Below are 24817 nucleotides of genomic sequence, written 5' to 3' on the forward strand. Positions count from 1 at the left end.
TACATTTGTTCAGTGGGCATCCACCCAGGGAGTCTGACTGGAATCTTGCCCGCTGATTGACCTTTTTGACTGTTCGTTGTATTTTAAGGATGGGGGCTTGGCTAGCTCCTCAATTAAGGTACACTTGGCAGCCGTATCTGCTTTCCATGTTTCTAGATGCTAGAGTGAACCCAGCTATACAAAAGATTACATGCAGTGCTAAAATTTAATAACATTCCTTTAAACTCGAAGGACTGTAAAGTACTGTACTTAATTAAGCAACGATACACAGCTGTGTCATTGTATTCCCACTGCAAGTCTTGTGTGCATTTGTGCATTTACTGTTCAATAATTATATTGGGCAGTGACTTTATGTATAAAGAAAGAACAATACCTTGGAATGTGGCTGGACTATTTTCATGATGGATGCCATTTCAGCAAGGCTTAGATCTCTGCAGAGCTCAGAAAATGAAGATGGGATTTTTGCCCACTTTTGCCTTGTACTATGCAATTATAGCTTGTGGTCCATTGGGTACATGTAAGAACTTTATTAAGACAAAGTGTCTTAGGGACCAAGGATCCATAAAGCTTTATGGTAGTTAAGTGCCTAATATTATTGCAGGGCAAAAAAACCCACTTACAGCATGGATGCTGGGACCCGAGGACTCATTGTACCTCACAGCGAACAAGTATGTGGCTCTTAAAAACAAAAATTGGAAATGAATAGATGAAAAATATGGTGACTGGTGTGTTTTGAACTTTCTTTTTTTGCACTCTTTTCCTGTCTGTGATCTGGGTGTCAGGAAATTTGAGTAGAAGGCTAAGATAGCTGTAAAAAAATTAGTATATTCAGAATATCAGTACAGCGGTGACAATATTCTGTAAGACTCAAGTAAGCATTTCTTACTGTTCTCTGTATACATTTTGATCTCTATGCTAGCAGACTTTATTTTCTCTTGAGCTTTAAAATTGTAGTTTAAACCTGAATCTTATATTGTAGGAGACAGGGGGCTTGATAACGTATTATTTTTTTCTGGACCTGTTCTCCAAGGTTGGCTTTGCAGTGTGAATCATTCCAAAAAAAGTCAGGCAATGTGGGAAAACTTCGATCAGATTCTCCATCAGAATAACTTCAGACAGGCTTCCTGAGAGATTTGTAGCTCATCCATAAAATCCTAAATCTCCATTGTTATCGGAGCTATGCTGAGTGAAGAACTGTCTATCTTCAGATTTTGCAAAGAGATGAAGTTGCTGCTTCAGAGATAAAATGCAAATGGAGATCTGCTAGAACTGGTTGTGCATTTTTAGTTCATCTTGCTCTTAAAATGTGTTATTTGACTGATCCTAAATATGTATGTTGCCTCCATTTTGGTGCTGAGGCTGGCTTGCCTTTGTATTTTGCAGAACAACAAATAAAAAGCCTCTAACACAGAAGAAAATACAGGTAACAACAAAGCAGGACCAAACCTGATAAAATTGTGCTAAATTGGTGGATCTTTGATATACTACTGCCCCCTTAGTATGCAACATTATAATTTAATGCTCCCAAGCAAGAAGTAAAAAATTAAGATGTCAAAACCCAACTGTATTTGTATATGTATCTGTCTAAACCACTTGGGAAAAGGAGAGTGGTGAGTCAGTTTTTAAAAAGCTTGATTTTATTAGATCACAATAGTATGCACAATAGAGCACAAAGAGTTTGCTCCATCCACTTTTGGGGCATTTCCCCACAAAGTATGCCGGAATACTTAAAGCTGTTAATCTTTCCCAAGTATAGGAGAGCCTATATGATGGCCCGTTTGAATGCTCTGCCATCACCTGAGCTGAAGAGCCGTTTTAGTAAATGTCCATTTTCCAATAGGATCTGCCCTTGTGGATCTGGCAGTATAAACACAATAAGTGATTTGTTTTTCATTGTCTGTTATGCGAGGTTGATAGACAGAGACTGGTTGAGTCATTTGATAATGGAAAGAAGGCACTCACCCTTCCTGAATTTTTTAAAATAACAAATAAATTGGAGATGGTCAAGATTTCAAAATTTATATATATATATATATATATATATATATATATATATATATATATATATATGTGTGTGTGTGTGTGTGTGTGTGTGTGTGTGCGCGCGCGCGCGCAGAATCATTAAAGAAAAATAAAACAAATATTTATTTTGTACTTCATTTATACCCCGCCTTTCTCCCCAACAGGGCCTCGAAGTAGTTTATACTACTCTCCTCTCCTATATTTTATCCTCACAACAACACTGTGAGGTAGGTTTTGCTGAGAGTGTGTGACTGTCTAGGGGAGGGCCGTGGCTCAATGTTAGAGCATCTGCTTGGCATGCAGGATGTCCCAGGTTCAATCTCTGGCATCTCCAGTTAAAAGGATCTGGTACTAGGTGTTGTGAAAGACCTCTGCCTTGATTCCTTTGAGAGCCTCTGCCAGTCTGAGTAGACAATACTGATGTTGATGGACCACCAATCTGATTCAATATAAGGCAACTTCACGTGTAAGACTGGCTCAAGACCACCCAGCGGGCTTCCATGTCCTGCACCCTAACCTCTATTTCACATTGGCTCTATTATATATGCATACAATAAAAATCAATCTCAGATATTCAGTGAGACTCTTGTGCCCCATGGTCATCAGCCAACTTCTTAATGTTAGGTTTGATTCCTTTTTGCTATTTGTCACTTCTTCAGGGGTCTAAGTTAGATCAGTATGAATTAACTCTCCCTCCATGACCAGATCCCAGATTTACTTAGAAAGCTCTCAGACTTGCAGCAGGCAATCAACAGCATTTGGGTATTGCTTTCAATCTGCAGCATCAAGCCTGGAAACAAATTCACATTTCACCATTTCTGAAAAATCTTCAAAATGTGTTTTAAAAAGCCTTGTGTAATTTGCATGGCATCTCAATACCATGCATTAAAATGGATGAAAACAAACATCATAATCAATATCAAATATAAGTAAACTGCTAAGGTGAAAAAGGATATTGTATTTATCAGCTGCCGTAATTGCACGGTGGCTGTTCCTTTGGAAAAGCAAGATTGTAGTAGCTTTCTAAAACTGTTAAATACAAATGAAACTAAGTCACAGTGGGTGTATATTGCACTGATTGTCATATTGATTGATGTTTAACTCTGATTTTTCATTTATGCAGATAGAGCTCATTTAGCAGTAATGAAATGCTAATTTTATAGAAGGAGAATATGAAGTTCTAGTGTATACTTTTTTCTCCTTGGTAAACATTGAAAAAGAAATTTAAAAAAGTTATAGACTAAGTATTGGTAAGGTTCAGGCTTGAGTAGCTCATTTTGGTACCATGGTGTTCATAGTTTGGGACCCTCAGGTGCACTGTGAGTTGCACCTGTTAGGACTAGGGGTGTCAGTTACCCACTTGTAGGGGGTGGGGGCCTCCTGCCAGCTAGTCTCTCCGTCCTGCCCTTGGCTCCTCAGACTGGCAAGAGAAAGGCCTGGCGCTGGCAATGATGCATGGTGTCATATTTGCCTGAACCCCAAGATATATGTCATTTTCAAATTTAGTAAATAGCCTAAAGATGTCATTGACATTGACACTATGCAAAGTACTTCTTAATTTGAAATAAAGTAGCTGTTTAAACTGGAATTTGCATGAAGTTTTCAAATATGTCTTGTTGATCTCTAAAGATGATAACCCTAGAAAGGCCTGTTTTCACCAACAGGTCAGAATGACTTACAGTTGGAGCAGCTACAAGTTTAGATTATAACTCAAAGATGTAATCAGGGAAAAGCTCCTTAGTAGCCTCTGAATTTCTATACACAGTCATCTTAAGCTCTTAGCAGGCAACAGCAGCAGTTATAAACTAACATAAAATGAAATCTTTGTCCCAGTCTCCTTCAGTTCCGTCTACTTATTAGCTATTCCACTGATCATCACTTGATGATCTCTTCATTCAGAGAATCCTGACTCTGGTACTTAAGCCTTTTGCTTGCATTGACTCCCCATGGTTATTGTTCGACTTGTGGGTTTTTTCCTTGCACCTCTCATCAAGGGAAGAAGAGACTGTTTGAATCATAGGTCTCAGATTCAGAGGCAGGCCCTGTATTAGAATGAGTGCTTTTCTCCTCCCTTCTTGAACCTCCAAATTATTATATAGACAACTGTACTGAAGGCTAATTTATATTTCAAAATGACATGTGAGGCAGAGCTAGTATAATATATTAAAATTGCCTGAATTGAAAACTAGGAGGTTTCGCATCCAAATCTTTCCTCCATCAAAATCTTGTAGATATTCTTAGGTGTGTCAGTTTACTTTTACCTCTGCCCTCCCATCAGCAGTAATAATACCTTTCAGGGTTTTGTAAGAAGTACAAACAAACAAAATCCTACAAGTAGTATGTAAATGCAAAGTACTACCACTACCTCTACTTCAGTAAACCTCTTGTGGTATAGTTACTATTTCATCATTGTCTTTTTCCTTGGGCCCACCATAGTAATACCAACAATAGGGAACTGTGGAGCTGGCAGACAACTTCCCAGGTTGCACTAGCTTCAGGAGTGTGACTGTTGTTCTCCCAACCACTGGGTGATCCCAGTTCCAGATAATAATGGCGCTGGGGACTTGATCTGATGCAGCAGTTTATGTGAAGCAGCCCCAAGTCCAGACTAGTGCTTCATATCAGGGCTCAGCCATTCAAATAATACACGACCCCACCTCATTATATAAGTCGCTAATAATAGTTTATACAGTAACTTGGGAGATTTCTTAGTTTATTGGAACTCGTGTATAACCAGGAATTGTGCCTCTTGTAATGTTATTGAGGAACAAGGTTTTAAAGTGCACCAGGCAACAATACATGAATATGGCCTTGCTTGTGCATAAGAACATAAGAAAGGCCACACTGGATAAGACCAAGGCCCATCAAGTCCAGCAGTCTGTTCACACAGTGGCCAACCAGGTGCCTCTAGGAAGCTCCCAAACAAGACGACTGCAGCAACACCATCTTGCCTGCGTCCCACAGCACCTAATATATTCGGCATGCTCCTCTGATCCTGGAGAGAATAGGTATGCATCATGACTAGTAGCCATTTTAACTAGTAGCCATGAATACCCCTCTCCTCCATGAACATGTCCACTCCCCTCTTAAAGCCCTCCAAGCTGGCAGCCATCACCACATCCCGGGGCAGGGAGTTCCACAATTTAACTATGCTTTGTGTGAAGAAATACTTCCTTTTATCTGTTTTGAATCTCTCACCCTCCAGCTTCAGCAGATGACCTCGCGTTCTAGTATTATGAGAGAGGGAGAAGAGCACTGACTTAACTTTTTTCTTAAATGCATTTATGTAGTTTTTCAGAGGCTGGTTTCAACTATGAGAAAACCAAAGTCTGTTTTAATATTAACAAGATTGCTTTTAAGTTTGTCATAGTAAAAACTGTATGTAGCATCCTTTTTTAGTGTATCCTAGCAACAAGAATGGCAGTGTCTGCAAAGGCCATTGGGGATCCTCAGTTATAAAAGCAAAATCTGCTCTGAGTGGAAGTGCAGTCTTAGTAATATCACAATATCATAAACTGTAGTCCTGAGTGTGTAAAGATTTTCTAGTTTTATTAACTGTTTTCTAAAATACATAGAAAAAGTAGTAACTACAAAATAGTTCACAGCAAGTGTATTGCATCTTGAAAAGGCTAATGAATCAGACAGGTGTAAAATGGATTGAAACCTACCACTTGAGAAATATAAAAACATGCAGTGATTTACATAATGTAAGATTAATCATGTTTTGAGTATTTCAGTTCTTGAAAGATTTGCAACTAATTTGAAAGTGGCAGTTGTTTTTAAAAACATTGCATCTGGCGTGAAGATAAACTTTTAACATAAAACAATTTTCTGCTGCTATTGATAATGCATTTATGTCTCAAATGTTGTTTCATAAACAGCAATACACCTACACACATTAATAATCTGATACAAAGATTAAGTTTGTTTGCAGAGGCAACGAACCTCAATGTATACAATACTAAACATATTACATGGCTCATAGCTGGTTTTTTTTTTTTTATAAATCGTGAGGTATTATTTTGTCTAACCTCTCCTGTTACTCTTATGGTGCCAGTTGAAATACTGCCCCAGTTTCAGTATGAAGTGTGACTAGGCTCATATTTCAGTAAGAGGTCTGAGTAGAGCAAGTCCCTAGATCCTACAGAATAAACATGATACAACAAAATGGCATTGGCTTTTTATGCTGTTGCTTTGTAAACTCCCGCTCAGTTATATACTTATCTTTCCCCTTCCCCAGCCTCTAGCTGCTTAACTAGCTGGCCTCCCCAAAGTTGTCTTGTGGAGTAAATTCTCTTCCCTTCGTGTAGTAGTCTACTCCATCAGTAATGCTCCTGTCCAAATAGTTTTGTCTCTGTCTGACTGGTAGTGTTCCTGCTTTCCTGTGCATTGGAGCAGCTGTTAAAAGTGAAGTGGTCAGATATCATCTTCTGTAGTTTTGTTTTAAATGATGTAATACATTTCTTGCCCTGACCTGGATTGCCCAGGCTAGCCTGATCTCCTCAGATCTCAGAAGCTAAGCAGGGTCAGCCCTGGTTAGTATTTGGATGGGAGACCACCAAGAAAGTCCAGGGTTGCTATACAGAGGAAGGCACTGGCAAACCACCTCTGTTAGTCTCTTGCCTTGAAAACCCCATAAGGGGTCACCATAAGTCGGCTACGACTTGACGGCACTTTACACAGACACACAATACATTTCTTGGATGTGGTATAACATACCCAGTCATGAGCTGAGTTACCTCTTCTTAGCAAGATTAAGGCAGTGATGAATATTTCCCTCTTCATTCATATCTGATGTTTTACCTGGAAAATTTTCTTCGGCTCTGTATATGTAGTCTCATTAGCACACTTCTCAAAAGCAAGTGTTTTTAATTGTAGTCTTCTCACAACAGCACGGAGGATTGATTTTTGAATCAAGGAGATTAAATCATTGATCTTAAATTCATTGATTTAAGTTGTTTTCCATTTTATAACTCAGGTTGACAAGCATGAATACTAATTGGATGCAGCTAGATAAGTCTTTATGTCACCTAGGAGAAAATCTCAAAAGGGGGGGGAGTTATGCCTGTCCACTTAGAACTGAAGATGCTAGAGAAACAAGGGGGACAATTCATGGCTTTATTTGGTTTTTTTGTACAAATATGTGCAAAATCATCCAAAGGCTAATTACTCAACACTTCAGAAGGAAGGACTGGCAGTTTCTGATGGAAGTAAATATATTTTATTTATAATTGCAAGAATTCGTGATTTGATAAATGATCAGCTAAGGATAGTTGGAAAACATAAAATAATGTTATGAAATGGTTGCTGTACTTTTTGCTTTGGATTCTAAGCCTATCACCCTGTCCTTGTTTGGATGGCTGGGAATCTTCGCGTGCTCCTTTAAACAAAACATCTCTACTTTTTAAAGTATTCTGTCCAGTTGTTCAGTAAGAAGAAAATGATTTCCTGCCTTCCAGCATTCTAGGAATCATTTGAAAGTAACTGTTACAACTGATGTGTAATTAACCGCTGAAGCAAAGCAGGCAACAGCTCTGCTAGCTGCCCAGAATCTGCTGCAGATAAATTGATATATGGATAAATTGATATACACCCTCTAAAGTGCCCAGATTTTCTCGTAATCAAAGGGTAAACTATCAAAATTGTGTCTAAATACTGTCAAGTCATTCAGGCTTATGGCGACCATTTGCATTAATGACCTGAAAAACCTCCTATCATTAAAATCCTTGCTCAGGTCTTGCAAATTGAGAGCCATGGCTTCCTTGGTTGAGTCCATCCATCTCATGTTGAGTGTTCCTCTTTTCCTGCTGCCGTCAGCTTTTCGTAGCATAGTTGTCTTTTCCAGTGACTCTTGTCTTCTCATATTGTGACCAAAGTATGATAGCTTCAGTTTAGTCATTTTAGCTTCTAGGGAGAGTTCAGGCTTGATTTGATCTAGAACCCACTGGTTTGTCTTTTTTGGTGGTCCACAATAGCTGTATAAAACTCCTTTAACACCACATTTCAAAGGAATCAACTTTCTTCCTGTCAGTTTTCTTTATTGTCCAACTTTCACACCCATACAAAGAAATGGGGAATACTATGGCATGAAATATCTTGATCTTGGTCACCAGCGACATATTCTTACACTTAAAAATCTCTTCTAGCCTCTTCATGGCTGCCCTTCCCAGTATCACAGTGTAATCCTAAAGAAAATTACTCCAGTCTAAGCCCATTCATTTCAGTGGGCTTAGACTGTAGTACTCTCCTTAGGATTGTACTGCCAGTCTCCTGATTTCTTGGTTGCAGTCTCCCTTTTGGTCGATAATTGAGCCAAGAATAGAAAATCTTGAACAATTTCAAGTTGTTTGGTGCTGGCATGAAATTCAGAGAGTTTAGTATTACAGCAAATAGCCCCTGGGTGACTAAATGTAGCCTCTGGAAGTATAACTGTACTATTTGACAGTGAACAACCTGACAACAATACGTTAATATTTTTTAAAAATCATCAACCTATTAGATAGCCACTGTGCTATACTAGCCCACACTCAGCTGTGAATCAGAAATTCCTGGATCAAGTTTTTACCTCCTACATATGCTCATTAGATGGCCTTGAGCAAGTCAGTCTGTCTATATAAAGAATAAATAAAAATAAAAAATACAGAATATTAATAAAATAATAATTAAAATAAAGAAACAAATTAATACATAATTATATGTGTCCTCTGAGCATGAGTTCCTTGGGGAGAGATATGATCTGGGTGGTACATGCAGACTTCCCATTCCCCCTAAAGACTATCTTGCTGCCTGTATCAGAGCACTGTCGTGTGTAGGACAGTGGTTCTCAACCTTTTTTGCTCCATTCCCCCCTTTCACCATTGTTCAGAATATAATTCCCTCCCTTCCCAAAAGTAGTCATAAACTTTATTGAATGTCGCAAATTAAATTAAAAACAAACTACAATTTTACAGATTGTACATAATCTACAGGACATCACACTTTGCTGAATAGTGGTCCCAATTCCCCCCTGGAACCCTAAAATTCCCCCTGGGGGGGGAATTCCCCTCTTGTTGGGAACCCATGGTGTTGGAGAAAGAAATAGGATTCTGTTAGATCCTTTACAGCCTTTGTATATCCAAACGCAGGTGGAACATGCCCAACATACTTGCTACGGTAGAATAATCAAAATCATTTAAAATCAACCTTCATAACTGAAAAGAGCACAACTGCCATAAAATATACACTAACTAAAGATAGGCAGTTTTTCATTTCTGTTCTGTTCAGCGTCTTTATATGTTTACTTGGTTTAGCCATTGTGCTGTTTATTAGGTTTGCGCTCAGTTTTTCCGCACAGGTTTGTTCTTGTAATTGCTTCAGGTTTCAAACTCTGGCATACCCTGGGATTCTTTATATCAATTATGAGTTATAAGTATTAAAACATCACTGCATTATGTCAAGGAGCATGCATTATTCAGTAACTATTAAACAACACCAGCATCACAGTGAAAACATATTATGGCGTTATCAGGAAAATTGTATTCCCCCAATATAATAAAATGTTTACATAAAATAGTCTGTTGTATGCAAAATTGTGAGGGTACACTTTTCAAGATTAGAATGGAATTGAAACACTCCTTGCAGTTTACTTTAGTGACAGGTATATTTTCAGACAGCTGTTTTCTTAAAGAGTAAATTGGATCTACCATGACAGCTCTTCTTATCTCCACTAGAAAGGAAAATAATTCTCCAAGTGAGCAAACCTATTATTTTTGTTGTTGGAGTTATTTTTGTTGTTTATTCCCCAAGCCATATACACGCACACCTACCGATAAAGTAGCTAAGATTGTTATTTGGAACATCTTCATAATGACAGCTAAGGATATATACAGGAAGTTTCTGAGGGAGCAGGGTGTATTAAGTTCACATTTCATTTTTCCTTGTTGATACTACAAGCAGTCAAATGGAATCCATGACCCTCTGCTTGTAGACTGCAACCTAATGACTTTGCAGTCTGTTTATTTTTTTCTAATCCTGTCTAACAGAGAGTTGATTTGCTCTCTCAACAGTTGTTTCCTCTCAAAGGGTAAATCCTCGTTCTTAGCCCTGGTGTCGAGGGAAGGGGTAGATGATTGGAGCTAGGAATGATGTCTCAGGACAGTTGCAGAATGATGTCTGAGGACAGCATTACCCTGCTGCAACAGTCAGCTACATGTCCCTGAGTGCACTGAGCTGCTGCTTTCCTAGCTTTAGCTCCTCAGCATGCAACTTTCCCCCCTCTGGTGACATGTCTATATACCGAACCATCTGTTCCCAGAAGAACATTTGATACCATCCTATAATGGCGGTGCAGTTATCAATTCTCAGGCCCAGAGAACCTGAGAGATACATTTTTTGTCTTGCTGAATTCAAGTTAAGCCCTTATCTAAAGGGGACGAGTGGGATCCTGCTCTCTGCCTTGAGGGGAAAACCTCTGAAACTAAGGAATTAGCTTGGGAATGTGGGAACAAAAAGTCACAGCCTTCCTCGTGTATCTTGTAGAGGTTGTCCAATTTACGAACTGAGGCAGAACCCATTTTAGGTTTGGACCAGATGTTGCAGCATAGGAAACGCAACTGGGCCAGTGTCTGATCCATAAAGAACTTTCAAGATAGAATCTGTGGTTTTAGATCAGATAATGTATAATCAAGATCCAGTGCTTTGGCCATGATTTGTTCTGCATAGAGTTTCAGATCCTCCGTCAGAGAAATTGTATCCTACTGTATCTTCTGGGGAGGGCATTATGTGCACTCCAGGTCTGCCTCAGAACCCTGTTCAAAAACCTCCTCTGACTCTGAGTGGGGCAGGTAAACATATTCTCAATATGGAGGGAAGTGGCCTCCTCTCGTACTTGATGGTTGTGGGCATAGGCAGCCACTGATATTGCCATGGTGGCTGCTGTTGCCATTTACCCCACTGAGGTGTACACATGGTAGGATAAAGGTACCATCCTTGAGGAGGCTCCATTGAAAGCTGGTGGGAGCTGAAGGAGCCTGCAAAGGGCCTTGTGAATCAGAGCCCCTATGTGAAGCTGGAGGTGGCAGGGGTGACACCTTGAAAACATCTCAAGGCGGTGAAGGCGGTGAACTTGGCTGTCTCAGAGTTATCAATGGTGACCTCAGGTGGGAGAGGAGCTCGGAGCCAATGGCTGCAGGAGATTCTTGGTGCCAAGGTAAAGGTGAACTCCAGCATCATGGGGAAATGTGCACTCAGTGACTAACCCCCTCGACTCCAAGGGGAAGTCTCTACACTGAGGAACCTATGGACGGGTAGGAGATGGAGATTATCAGCATCAAGGGGAGGTTGAAGGCAGGTGTTCAGATTTTTCCTTCACTCTGAAAGACGACTGCTTGCCCGATGATTCTAGTGTGGAGGGGGGAAGGAGCAGAGATGGCAGATGGCATCTGGGCTTTTTTTTTCACGTACAACCTGTCTCTTTTCTAGCTGAGATGGCACTTCCCCCACTGCCTTTTCCCATAAGTCTGCCTTTAGCCTAGTGGCTCTTTCATGGCATGATTTAAGCGTAAATAAACAGCAACAAGTCACATGCTGCCATATTATGCCCCTCTCCCAGGCACATTAAGCTCAAATCGTGCTCATCCTTTTGGGCCATCTTGGTCCCACATTCCTGGCACTTTTAAAGTAGTGCCATAACAAGAAGATTTCTTTTATACAAGATATGAGGTTAGGTTTTACAAAAGATAAATCACTTTTTCAACGAATGTTGTTAGATAATAATGATCATTTAATATCCAAGATTTACAAGATGTTATTGACTTTGTATACTGAACAAGACCTTGTTAAACCAACAATGATAACGTGGGCACAAACTTTGGGTCATGAAATGCACATGTACAAATGGGAAAGACTGTGGTTAAAGGATATGAAATATATATATTCACAATCTTTGAGAGAGAATATATATAAAATGATGTACAGATGGTATTTAACACCAAAGAAATTAGCCAAAATGTATGGAAATATGTCACCGAACTGTTGGAAATGTCAAAAAGAAGTGGGTTCTTTTCATCATGTTTGGTGGCTATGTGAGAAGGCTAAGAATTACTGGGACATGATTTACAATGAATTAAGGCTGGTATTACAACAAAATATCCCTAAAACAGCAGAAATGATGCTGTTGAGTATAATACCTGATACCATAGTGAACCAGACACCTTTTTTGATGTATGCTACTACTGCCGCCAGAATGGTATATGCCAGGAGATGGAAAATGACGGATATACCAAATAAATCGGAGTGGATTGAAAAAATGATAGAATTATTAGAAATGGCAAAACATACAGCGTCGATAAATCAAAAGGATGATAATGAATTTGCAAAAGAATGGGAGGCATGGTCTAATTATTGTAGAAATGAACTTAACTGTGATATTAACAAACATATTTTGATCTAATTCAGAGCGGATGTATTGGATACGGATGTTTCTGATTGAATTAGATAAATAATACAAAGAGAGAAACAATGTAAATTAAAGGATCAGAGGAGGGGAGAGGGGAAGTTAAAGAATTATACTTTTTAATATGTGAAATGGAATGTATAATGATTTGGAAAAAATAAACAATTTATTTAAAAAAAACAAGAAGATTTCTTGAAGATCTTGTCAGGATAGTTCAAGTAGACAAGGAGAAAGCATTCTACTGTGGCAGAGCAGCCCCCCCCAACTTGCAGACCCTGTTTATAGAATCATAGAGTTGGAAGGGCCATCTAGTCCAACCCCCTGCTCTCAATGTAAGATCAGTCTCGAGCATTCCTGACAAGTGATTGTCCAACCACTGCTTAAAGACTTGAGGGGGAACTCACCACCTCCCCACGCAGCTGATCCCACTGCTGAACTACTCTTACTGTTCCACTGTCCTCTCCAAGGTGTCTGGACACCAGTGGCTGTCCAAGGTAACTCCCTGGCACATGCCACCCACCTGGATTTCCCAACACCTGGACGGGCTTTTCTCTCCCTCTCTTGGCTCAACTACTGCCACCACCTGGCCTTTAGGGATTGCTCACTGAGGGAACTAGGGCTCCTGGCTTCCCTTCCCTATGCTGCCGTTCTATAGCCTGGCCTTGTGCCTGTGTGTCCTTCTGATTACCACGGTGACAGATTATTCCCTTGTGCACAACTGGGTGAGTAGCCACTTACTAGTTGACTGCCCCTCATCTTCTTCCTGTCACTCTTTTTAAAATAGTGTAGCTAGAACGATGGAGGTTTATGTGGTACAGAGAACAGCGACCAGCATTAAAAGTTATAAAGCATTTATTTAAAAAATGTGTACAAGCTGTAGGAGGAAGTGGGGACCAGTGGTGGTGGATCCCCGCTTGTCTACTTCTCCAATTTTTATCTGTAAGAAATTCTGTGATGTGTTATATTTAGTGGTGCGTGTTTCTAAATATTTTAGTTCTGGGAGGGTTGAGGTTCTTGAAGAAAAGCACTTAACTCGTTTAGGCAAACATCAGTCAACCATTTATTAATGCACAGCTCCACCAGGAGAGCTAACGCACATAGCAGTCAGCAAATTCTAACTAGCAATAGAAAGAAAGATTAGTTGTACTTTGGCTACACATGTATACTGTGGATTGGCTAGAGATAAACATTAGCGCTCCGGATTGGTTACATACGCTGATCACACAGTGGCACTCTCATGATTTGCTGAAGGGATCGGGCACAAGCACTGCATACATTCCAAGAAAGGTACAACCAGTAGCACCAATAAGAAAGCTGGTTTAGCAAGTCTTGAGGAATGTGTTTATAACTGGTGCTGACAGCACACTTTCCTTTCCTGCAACCTTCCTCACTGTGTTCTAGACTCTTCTCATAAAATGGCATGATTTAATCTTCCACAAGGTGGAGCATCAGAACATGGAGAATCAAGCTCTAGGTTTCATTGAATCAGTGAAACCTCTCTGTATGTTGAGATTAGCCATGTGGAAATAGTTCCTGTGAAGAAACAGGTCACACCGTGTCTTCATAGGAAACCCACAACCAGTAGTTCAATCACAGGTTTCTAGAAAGTACAGTTAATAGTCATGCCCTAACACCTGATATGTTGTTGTATTCCAGTGAGGGGAATGGACTGTGACAGGGTGGTGCTTGTTTTAAGTGTCTTTGAGAAGATTCAAGGTAAAGCAAATCAAGCTCTAGAATCTTCGGATAATTGGGATAGGGAAATGCTTTGAATTTTGGCTTAGTATAATAATAAACTGTTTTTAATAGTATAGTCAGTAATCCAGGTGGAGAAATTCGGGAGGAAAAATGGTATCCAGTTTGTTGTTCTAAACTTTATTGAGACCACAGAGGTAATTTTTAAAATGGCACATCAAATAAAAAGCAATTCAGTGTTCTAGTTTAGGAAAGCATTTTATGAAAATAAGGGGAATTTTTCATGTACAATTGCTGATGTGTTTTGGAGTTCAGTATTGCTTTCCTTTCTGTGTAGGAGAATTTTATTGGATTTTATTCAGTGATAAATTGGCTTCAAGCATGGTAATATATCATGGGTCTGCCTAGACAGAATAAAACTGTGGTTCTGAAGTAAATTGCTCCCGTTGGTGAAATAGGCCAAAGGCTATTTGGTCTTAAAATAGATATGCAGGGACATTCCTGGGGAAACGTCAGCAGGAGGCCGTGCTGGCATCCGAGAGCCGCGCTGCCACTGCAGTTCAGGAGGTCCGGTGTAAGTCTCCATACACTGGCGTCCTTGCCAGTTTGGATGGTGCAAGTGGCACAGATGCCGGCGTAGGGGCCACGCCGGCTCCTATGTTCTTTCGCCCCCCCCCCTTCAGGATTGCATGGTTAATCTCTTCAAAGATGAAACGAGAGGGGGAAAATAATCTTTTTTTACACTTCAGCCAGGTGCTTTGGCCAGGGCAGTGGAAGCCCACACTGCAAGGGAAGGTTCTTCCGATGGCTTCCTGTCCCCTGGAGAAAGCAGCTGCTTCACCACAAAATCAGAGAAAACATTCATGCTGGAGCTGGGGCTGCTGAGAGTTCCAGTTAGAGGACCACAGTTGGGGTTTGTCTCTTCCTGTCCCAGAGGCTGATCGTTAGCACAAGCTGGTGGGGTGGGGGAGGGAGCTTTTGGCACAAAAATCCACTGCAGCTTGGGTGAAACACTACAAGGGTCCTTAGCCCGTAGGGCTAATCACTACTGGTTCCTGCTGTCCCCGGGAGGTACAGAAGAAGAATAAATCAGCATTGGGGGGTCCCAGCCAGGCTACAAAAAGTTGCTCTTGAGGCAGTACGCTGGTTAAGGAGTATAGCCGTTGAGGAATGTTTCCTGCTTCAGTCCAAGGAGCATTGTCAGGCCCCTAGTGGGCACTTTACTGCTATTCTTTTCCCTGGTCTTGTCAAGTTATGGTATATTTGAGGGATCTCTAAACTGAGACACAAGTTATTCCTGCTAGTGGAGATCAGAAAGTGAAGGCTGGATCTTGCCTCATGATCTGATCAGACCACTCACCCATGCTAAAGTAGAAAGAGCTTTCAGGATAAGTCCAGTGTGCCTTTCTCTTGGTGGTGTCTCCATTTTACAGTTTGAGAAACGAAAGCCGCCTATAGACACTTTGGGACTGTAGATATGGATGTTTGCATTTATGGCTATATTATTGTAATGAATTTGTTCTAATAATTAAGATTGCCTGATATATGGGTAATACAGTGCCTTGACAAGATGCAAAATGTTAGTGTGATTCATAACTTTAAACGGCAGAGCAATTTCTGCATTATAAACCTGCTGTAAACATGAATACATTATGAGCAATATTTTTTATAAAGTCTCTATTTCACTTTTATAGCTTTTTAGTCACATTGTTAGTTTTAAATCATGGAAGTAAAACTTAATGAGGTTATCAAACAGAGAAACCTTTAGTACTTTCTGCTTTTCCTGTTATTCCATGTGTGTATTATTTCAGCAACTGCTTTACAATAGTATGTTAATAAAGTTGCCTTCCTTTGACTGGCTTGTGATTTCTTTAAGGACCTGCAGAAATTGCACCAGCAAAGTTTTTGGAAGCTTTGTTCAGATGTTTAGAGCAACGTTTAAATGTTAGCTGAATTAAAGTTGGAAGGAGGAGCAAAACCAAGTAGTTTATATGTTATGATATATTACAAATCTAAACCCTCTAACTTTTTATTCATATGACAACTTTAGTTTGAAGTTTATGCATCTTGAAGAAAAAATGCTATCAGTTGTAACTGTGAATTTACTACTGCTTTGCAAACAATCAGCAACTCTACTGTGTGTAGTCATAGTTAAGTAATAGAATTGAGACCTTAAATATGTGAGCAGGTGTTAGGGGGCAACTTGAACTCCTCCTTGGTATCCTTCTGGGTGAGGATTTGAATATGTTCAGTCAAGGCAAATTCTGATGGATGAAGAGTGTAATGTAGACTGTATGTCATTCTATTTATGATGATACAGGTGGCCTTTGGCATTGCCTCTACCCACTTTTTGCACTGTCTAATCTTCAGTAGGCTTAGGTCATATTATTTCAATGACTTGTCCTAAACTGGCAGCACTTAAGACAACTTAATGTGTGGCAAATAGTTACAGAGATGTAGTTTTAACCTGTTTTCTGTAGTAAGAATGACACCTGCACAGGCAATCAAAAGCCCTGCTGGACAAAATCCCCACCTGGCCCCGCCCACATTCTTACAACACTTGGTGGGTGCCAAGTGTTGTAAGAATGTGGGCGGGGCCAGGTGGGGATTTTGTTCAGCAAGGCTTTTGATTGGCCATTGGAGATCTGATTGGCTGTGCAGGTTTTTCTTTAAAAATGTTGCTTTGGAAGCAGCTGCCACCATAGCACAAGGATCTTCATTGCGTGACTGGAGGTAAGCTGCATGTATGCAAGAAAATATTTTTAAAAGAATTTGTTAAACAGAGCTTCTGCCTGAAATGTTGAAGAATTAACTATCAGAGTTATGCATAACCTCACCCCTTGACATTTTTTAGTTGGCTCTGCCTCTTGGACAGCCATTTTGCTGTTGTGTCCACCACCCTGTGTCAGAATTCCAAAGGTGCCTACAAGCTCAAAAAGGCTGGGGATCTTGGAATTGAACATGTCTCAGAATAGTTAGGGGGAGTAACACTTGCAATACTGGAAAATAATTGGTATATTAATTTTATTTTTGTTCATTTGGTTTAAGCTGGACTTGTGATCTGCAGAATGCTGACCTATCCTCCAACTCGAAGAGAATTAATTGTGGGTTGTGGTCTACAAATGTTCCAACAACTGGCAGGGATTAACACAGTCATGTATGTATCAGTTTCTTTTACTTTTCTCTAAATGTTGGAATACATTTCAGGTGTGCAAGTTCAGCTAAATGTAAAATGGATACAGAATTGTCTCAGTCATTGAGTACGATACAGAAAATGAAACATATAGATATAAGAAATTCTCAATAACATTTTTGAGTTTTCAGGTAGGTTTTTATAATACTGGATGAAAATGCATTATATATTTAATTGTTTTCCCCAAAACTCCTGGGAAGATTTTCACTTTGTGGTTTTGATTGCTTTGCGCTAGGACTGAGTGAATGCAGATATGTAGCCAGCAGTCTCACCAAATATAGGTGGATTCTGCTATATTCTAGTAAAATCTCTAAATTGGACCCATACGGCAGAAGACCAGGGGCTGCTGTGGCCCTCGCCTTTTTAAAATTTCAAGAGGTATTCCAAATACACATTGTTTGTGAACGTTTCCAGCCTCTGTATGGAAACATCTGCAGTCTACACATGCCCATCTACAGTGGATGTGGGAGAATACTTGTGTTATGGTATATGTTGCTAATTCCGCTAGACTTAGAGACATTTGGAGATTTGGCACAACATTTTTCTTGACTGATGCAGCTACCTGGTTTGCCTACAACCAAGAGTCACTTTGTGTTTGAATTGCTGTGTAAATGAAAGAGAGCAGAAACTATGTGTGTTGTTGCCACAGACCTCAAAATAATGATATACCAGACATGTATTTTGCTCCAGTGGAGCAAACAAGAGCCCCACGGAGCAGTTTTGATTTGGAAAAATGCGTGTGCAGGGGTATGTTTAGACCAAATGCAATGCATATGATATTTAAGTTCATTTAGGTTAGGTAAATCACCAGTATCTGCAGAGCACCTTTCAAGTGTTTTCCTGTGCATTACAACAGAAAATGTCATTTCAGAGTCAAGTGATTTTCAGAATGTTGAAATATAATATATGCAGATGGAAAATGGGTGAACTTTTGAAGTTCCTAAAGAAAAAGCTTTTTGGAGCAAGTCCAGACCTTTTTTCTTAAGAAGTAGTATGTTGAAACCTTGGAAGATGTAAGGTACTCATTAGCTGACTTTGCTTATCCTAAACATGCAGATGTGTTTGTGTCTAAACACATTAGCAAGTAGTAGTTTTTGCAGATGGCATGGAATTGCTCTTTTTTGACAGTGTGTGGAGGAGGAAGTTGCTGCGATAAAACTTCTAGTTCTGAAAGCATAGTAAAGATTTAGCTAATAATTCCTGAGAAGCCTAGTATTAAAGGTGTACAGTCCCGTAGGGAAGGGACCATGGCTGTGTTGTAAAGTATCTGCTTGGCATGCCGAAGGTTCCATGTTCAATCCCAGGCATATCCACTTAAGAGAAATGTACCTTACCTGTAGGTATCTATCTGTTGTATGCCCTTCAGTGGCATTTTAAGGTATAAACAGGCAAAATTATCTGTAGTGAGAGCAATAACAGCAGTTTTAAAGTATTTAAACCTGTTTTAGCAAGAACAGTTACTCAACTCACCTATGTTTAAATACATACCTCTTTCATTTAACCTAGTACACCCCCTGGGTTCTTGAACTTATACTCCTGGTAATGGAGCGGTATAGGAAACTTCCTGTTGGGCTTATGGTACCTTATATTGTCAGATACATATTGACTGTGCAGGAGGGTTATTATTTTATTCAATGTAAAAGTTTGACTTCCTTCAGTACATCTCAAAATAACAGAAGGAGGTGGGGCAGAAATCACACCCAAATCCTCAGAGGAAAATTTAGATTGCTCTAACTAGATAGCAAAATTAAGGTACATGTGCTAAAATAGCATAGGGTGCATCAGCTTGCAGTTTTTTCTCAAGTAGTGCATATATTTACAATTTTGCTTTTATAAACTGTGTTAAGATGGCCTCTAGAAGAATCTGGCAGTGATTTTTTTTTCCTTTTTGCAAAAGTGTGTCCTGTTGCAGCTCGCAAGCAAGGAAACAGCATTATGCCGTAGAAGCATAGTGAAAGAAAGCAAATAGTAGCCAGATCTAGGAAAAAGAAGAAAAGTGTACAGGAAAAATGTTGGCCAAAATTAATTTAATGAGGCTTCTTTCTGTAACTTTTTCATATTGAACATGAAATAGGAAAAAAAGAAGAAGCTCAGCTGTATTTTGATGTTTACATTAACCAAGTAAACAAAAAAAAACCCTACCCTTAAGATGCTTCCGTTTTCATTTCAAGCTTTAGAAACATTTTTAAGCTTGTTAAAACATAGAATATTAGAGTCTAAATTTCCAACATGAAGGGATAACTTTTTCTCAACATATAAAATAAAACAGAGACAGCTTTGCTAGCAGTAAGTCCTAATTCCAACAAGTAAACAAATAGCAAGGTCCTGAGGAAGATTGCATTAAAATGCTACTTGCTGTAGTTTATCTTGTTTCCTTAGACAGTTTGTTTGTCGCATTTTTATCCTACCTTACTATTTTAAAAGTCCTCAAGTTGCTCACAACAAAGTACGATCAATATACAATTAAAACAAACTCAAAACAAATAAAATATAATCAAAGTCAAATCATGATAGCCAAAATAATGAGCAGCTGCAAAAAGCATAAAAAGAAACCTAGAGGCTCAGGAAAAAAAGAAAATATTCATACTGAAAGCTAATATAACCAGTAGTTTGATTTAAATGTTGCAGCCTTTCTGTGTAAGAGGTCACTGATACCGATCCCATTTGGCTGTTCTCCATGTGTCACCAGTAATGTTTGCCACTTTGTCACATGCACCAACCTGTGTACCTACCTTGCTGCTTATGCCACCAATTGCAGTGGCTGACACAAAGATTGTGAAGATGATTGAACAGATGCTTGGAGGTAGAGGCATGCCAAACCCCTAATTATTTTTGGAGCTTAAGGAAGGGTAGCATTGTAGGGCCTCTCCGGACAGTAACCAGAAGTGCATTCCATCAAGTGGGGTACATCACCAGAAATGTTGTCGTGTAATCAGTAACCATTTTAAGCAGTAAGCCTGCCAGCTTGGCTTTTCAGTAACCCTCATTCAGCCAGGCAGAGTTGTCGTAGGGGCGCATAATGGGAGAGCAGTCCAGAAGATGGAGAAAGGATTAACCCACAGCTCCCTGGTCCCCTGGCTGCTTTTGACTTTTTAAAACCTGCAGCAGATCAGATTATGGATTGTTCATTGTCTAGTCTACTTTAGCCCTTGGGTTTCCGGGGGTGGGGTAGTGGACATGGAAACAAAGCTTGTATGGAGCACTGTACTGCTTTGTTTGTTCGAGTTTGCTGTCTTCTAACACACCTTCTTCCAATGTAATTTCAGTGAAATTACATTTGACTTTATTGTCAAAACTAACAGTAATAACTTGCGTGTTTTCATGAGCACTAGTGTTAGGGTTATGCTGGCAATTGTTAACCCCACCTTCAGGAACAGGCATGGTTTTTTTTTCAGAATGGACAGTTCCACTGGAGACTGCCAATTAACTCGTATATTTCACTTTGTAATATTTTCTCCATATTGTTGCCATTTGCTACATTCATATCTAATTACAAGTAGAGGACATGTTACATTTTCAATCCAGTCTTATTAAGAAACTGGTATATTTCAATGTGAAAATTCTCTCAGCTCTTAATCATTATGCTTCAGACAGTATTTTATTGTGGCCATTGGAGCTTGTATAACAATACAGCATTAGTGAAAGCTTCAAAGAATTTTAGTTCTAGAGAAATATACCTTACCTGTAGCTATGGAAGACATTTGTGTGTTATTAAAAGCAGTCTCCCCCCCCCCTTTGATCCAGCCAGGAAGTCATAGTACTGTTTGATGTCAGCCTGTTTCCTTGGTAATAACTGTAATGTCACAAATGCAGTATTATAACTTCACTGCGGGATCAAAAAGCAGGGAGTGTGTGGACTATGTGGGAAAGAGCCCAAAGGCTTTGTTGTAATGCACAGCTTTGGTAATTAGCAAGTCAAGTAAGATGGAGAGAACAGCTTTAAAAAAAAATTGAGGTAAGTGTGCCAGATTTTCAAAGACACAAGAAATAGCTCTTCTCTTGTACATGTGCAATAAATAAACTCACTTCCTTTTACATATTTTTTGCTATTCCTATGTCAATCGTCTATCTGTTGTATGCCCTTCAGTGGCATTTTAAGGTATAAACAGGCAAAAGTATCTGTAGTGAGAGCAATAACAGCAGTTTTAAAGTATTTAAACCTGTTTTAGCAAGAACATTTATTCAACTCACCTGTGTTGAATAAAATACATTCCTCTTTCAGGTAACCTAGTACACCCCCTGGGTTCTTGAACGTACATTCCTGGTAATGGAGCAGTATAGGAAACTTCCTGTTGGGCTTATATACCCTATATTGTCAGATACATATTGACTGTGCAGGACAGTTATTCTTTTATTCAGTGTAAAAGTTTGACTTCCTTCAATACATCTCAAAAGATCAGAAGGAGGTGCATCAGAAACTGCACCCAAATCCTCAGAGGAAAACTGAAAGAACTGAGATCTCTCTAACTAGATAGCAAAATTAAGGTACATTTGCTAAAATAGCATAGGGTGCATCGGTTTGCAGTTTTCTCTTATGTAGTGCATATATTTACACTTTTGCTTGTATAAACCTAATGCATTTGTAACTTTTAAATTCCAAAAATATGTCAAGTATTGAAATTATGTAGACTAAGTAAGTTATAAATGTTGCATTTTATATTGTTAAAGCAGTAAAATTAGTTTAGGCATGATAGGACCATAAGTATTGCATATATTTCCATTTTCTCCAACATTTCAATTTTTTCTCCAGAAAAAATTTGTGGCTTCAAAATTTCCAGAAATTTTACATCTCTATTTGGCGCCTTATTTAGTTTTGGCACAGAATTGTGCTGAGCCTTGCCATCACCCCCCTGCCGGTGTTAGGGTTGCCAACCTCCAGGTACTAGCTGGCGATCTTCTGCTCTTACAACTGATCTCCAGCCGATAGAGATCAGTCCCCCTGGAGAAAAAGGCCGCTTTGGCAATTGGACTTAATGGCATTGAAGTCCCTCCCCTTCCCAGATTGTGCCCTCCTTGTGCTCCACCCCTAAAATCTTCAAGTATTTCCCAACCCGGAGCTGGCAACCCTAGCTAGAGTACAGCTGAATGCTGCCCAGCACAAAGGGAGCGCTGTCCCCATGTCCTCAGTTATACAGCCATAAGCAGCTGGCTTAGGTGAACTCCATCAGCAGGATGCCTTAAGGTACCTGCCAAGTTTTCCTGCCAATCTCATTAAAAGTTGTATTTGTTTACTTATTTGAAAACTTAAAAAAAAAGTAATTAAAGATCCAGTTTTGAAGGGTAAACTGTTTCACTGTTGGGTTTGGCTGCGTGCTTTTAATTGAGTGAGCTTTTAAAATTGAGTCTAAAGAGATAAGGCAGGATATAAATGTTTTAAATCAGCAACGTGAAATAATCAGAGGATGGCAAGAATAGAAACCAACACTTGTGCAATGTGTTGTTGAAGCTATTATAGCAAAGGGCAACACACTTTTTTTGCTTTGTGGATTTATTTAGTCACCTTTCTTTTGAGAGCGTGAGAACTGGTTCCTTAGGTGAGAGACTGATACATCTAGGTAAGCAAACTCCATTGAGTTTGACAAGAAACAATCATTCACAGTGATGACGTAAATGGGCAGACCTTGATCCAAAAGTAGCAGAGTTTGTGCCTGTGTCATTTTTATTGGCAGCTATATTTACATTATATAAATGGCAGGTAGAAGACAAAGGGCTGGAACTCTCACCCTGGTATTAATATTTATTTTATTTATTAAAATACATTGTTCTTCTTTTTTAGGACTATTGTTAGCTGAAGAAAGCCAAAGATTTGACTAAGTATGCTACCATTATTCTTAACAATGCGAACTAATACTGGTAGCATTCCTTATCCCCAAATCAAATAATGCCCATGAAAAGGTTACTTAGAAATTACTGAAATCACTTTTCTCACACAAATAACTGGACTCCCATAGACAGCTGCATACCTTTCCATTCTGTTGAGTGTTCATCAGAACTAGTCTTAATCATGGCATTTTAAAAACACAACTCCTAACACTTTTCTTTGTGGAGAAGAAGGATTTCAGAAGCATGCCAAATTTTGAATGTAACATTCAAACTGAAGGCATTTTGTATTGTAGTAGTAGTTATTATAAAACTTGGCACTTTTCTTAGCTGGCATAGCTGTTCCAAAAATGTGAACCAAAATTGTTGGGGCAGCTTTGAGCCCCAGATTCCATGTAATTTGTATTTGATATCAAAATACTTGTAATTTAACTTCAAAATATTCATCACAGTTTTCTACCATGAGTTATGGTCTTCTGAAATGGAAAAACCTTTCTAGCTGTTATTGGAACCAAAGATGTAAGGCAGGAAAGAGGAAATTCTGCTTCACAGAATACTTAGTTGACTTGCACAACTCACTGCCATGAACTGTGGTGACAGGCACTGGCTCAGATGAATTTAAAAGGGGGTTGGACAGATTTATGAAGGATAAATCTATTGGTTCTTGTAGGTTATCCGGGCTGTGTGACCGTAGTCTTGGTATTTTCTTTCCTGACATTTCGCCAGCAGCTGTGGCAGGCATCTCCAGAGGAGGACAGTGTTAACCTACAAGAACCAATGAACTCTGACCGTGAAAGCCTTCGACGATAAATCTATTGTTAGCTGTTTGCCATGGTAGCTGAATAGAACTTCTAGGTTCAAAGGCAGAATGCCTCTGATAGCCAGATGCTGGATAGCAGTCAGCTGGTGAGGATGGAGTAGCAGTCAGCTGTCAGGAGTACCTGCTTCTGGGGATCTCTGTGGCATCTGTAGCCTTTTAAAAAATGGAAATATGGACCATTGTTGAGCATAGGTATTTCTTATGAATGGGGGCCCGTGGTGCAGAGTGGTAAGCTGCAGTACTGCAGTCAAAGCTCTGCTCATGACCTGATTTCAATCCCAACGGAAGTCAGTTTCAGGTAGCTGGCTCAATGTTGACAGCCTTCCATCCTTCCGAGTACCCAGCTTGCTGGGGGTAGACGACTGGGGAAGGCAATGTGGCAAACCATCCCATAAACATAGTCTGCCTAGTAAATGTTGTGATGTGCTGTCACCCCATGGATCAGTAATGATCCGGTTCTTGCACAGGGGACTACCTTTACCTTTATGAAAGGGCTACACATAATTCACTGGGAAGGGAATGTCCGAAGGTTAGGGGTGGCAGCTGAGAAGGTCTGCATATGGATCCCCGTCAAACATAGTTCCACCGCTGCAGTTTCCAGCAGAAGGGTCTCCTCAGGATGCAAGCATATAAGCATGGACAGAGACCATCCTTCAGGTATTCCAGGATCAGGCCATTTAGTACTTTAAAAGTTCAAGAACAGCTCTTTGTATTTGCCATAGAAGCACACTGAGACCCAATGCAGTTGATATAGAATAGACACTTCGCATGCGTTGCTTGCCCATCACCTGAATTATAAGGCTTCTGGGATAGATGTATGCCATCTTCTCTGTAG

At 39.7% G+C, this 24817-nt stretch overlaps 1 protein-coding gene across 1 annotated transcript in view; it reads left to right on the forward strand.

Moving 5' to 3' along the window:
- Positions 1–24817, forward strand: part of SLC2A13 (solute carrier family 2 member 13) — a 140820-nt gene that overhangs the window by 52270 nt on the left and 63733 nt on the right. Inside the window, exon 4 of the mRNA XM_056847038.1 lies at positions 17198–17306. Coding sequence (XP_056703016.1) covers positions 17198–17306 — 109 coding nt within the window. The remainder of the gene's footprint in view (positions 1–17197; positions 17307–24817) is intronic.

The sequence above is a fragment of the Euleptes europaea genome, chromosome 3 (assembly GCF_029931775.1).
Source record: "Euleptes europaea isolate rEulEur1 chromosome 3, rEulEur1.hap1, whole genome shotgun sequence".
NCBI classification, from domain to species: Eukaryota; Metazoa; Chordata; class Lepidosauria; order Squamata; family Sphaerodactylidae; genus Euleptes; species Euleptes europaea.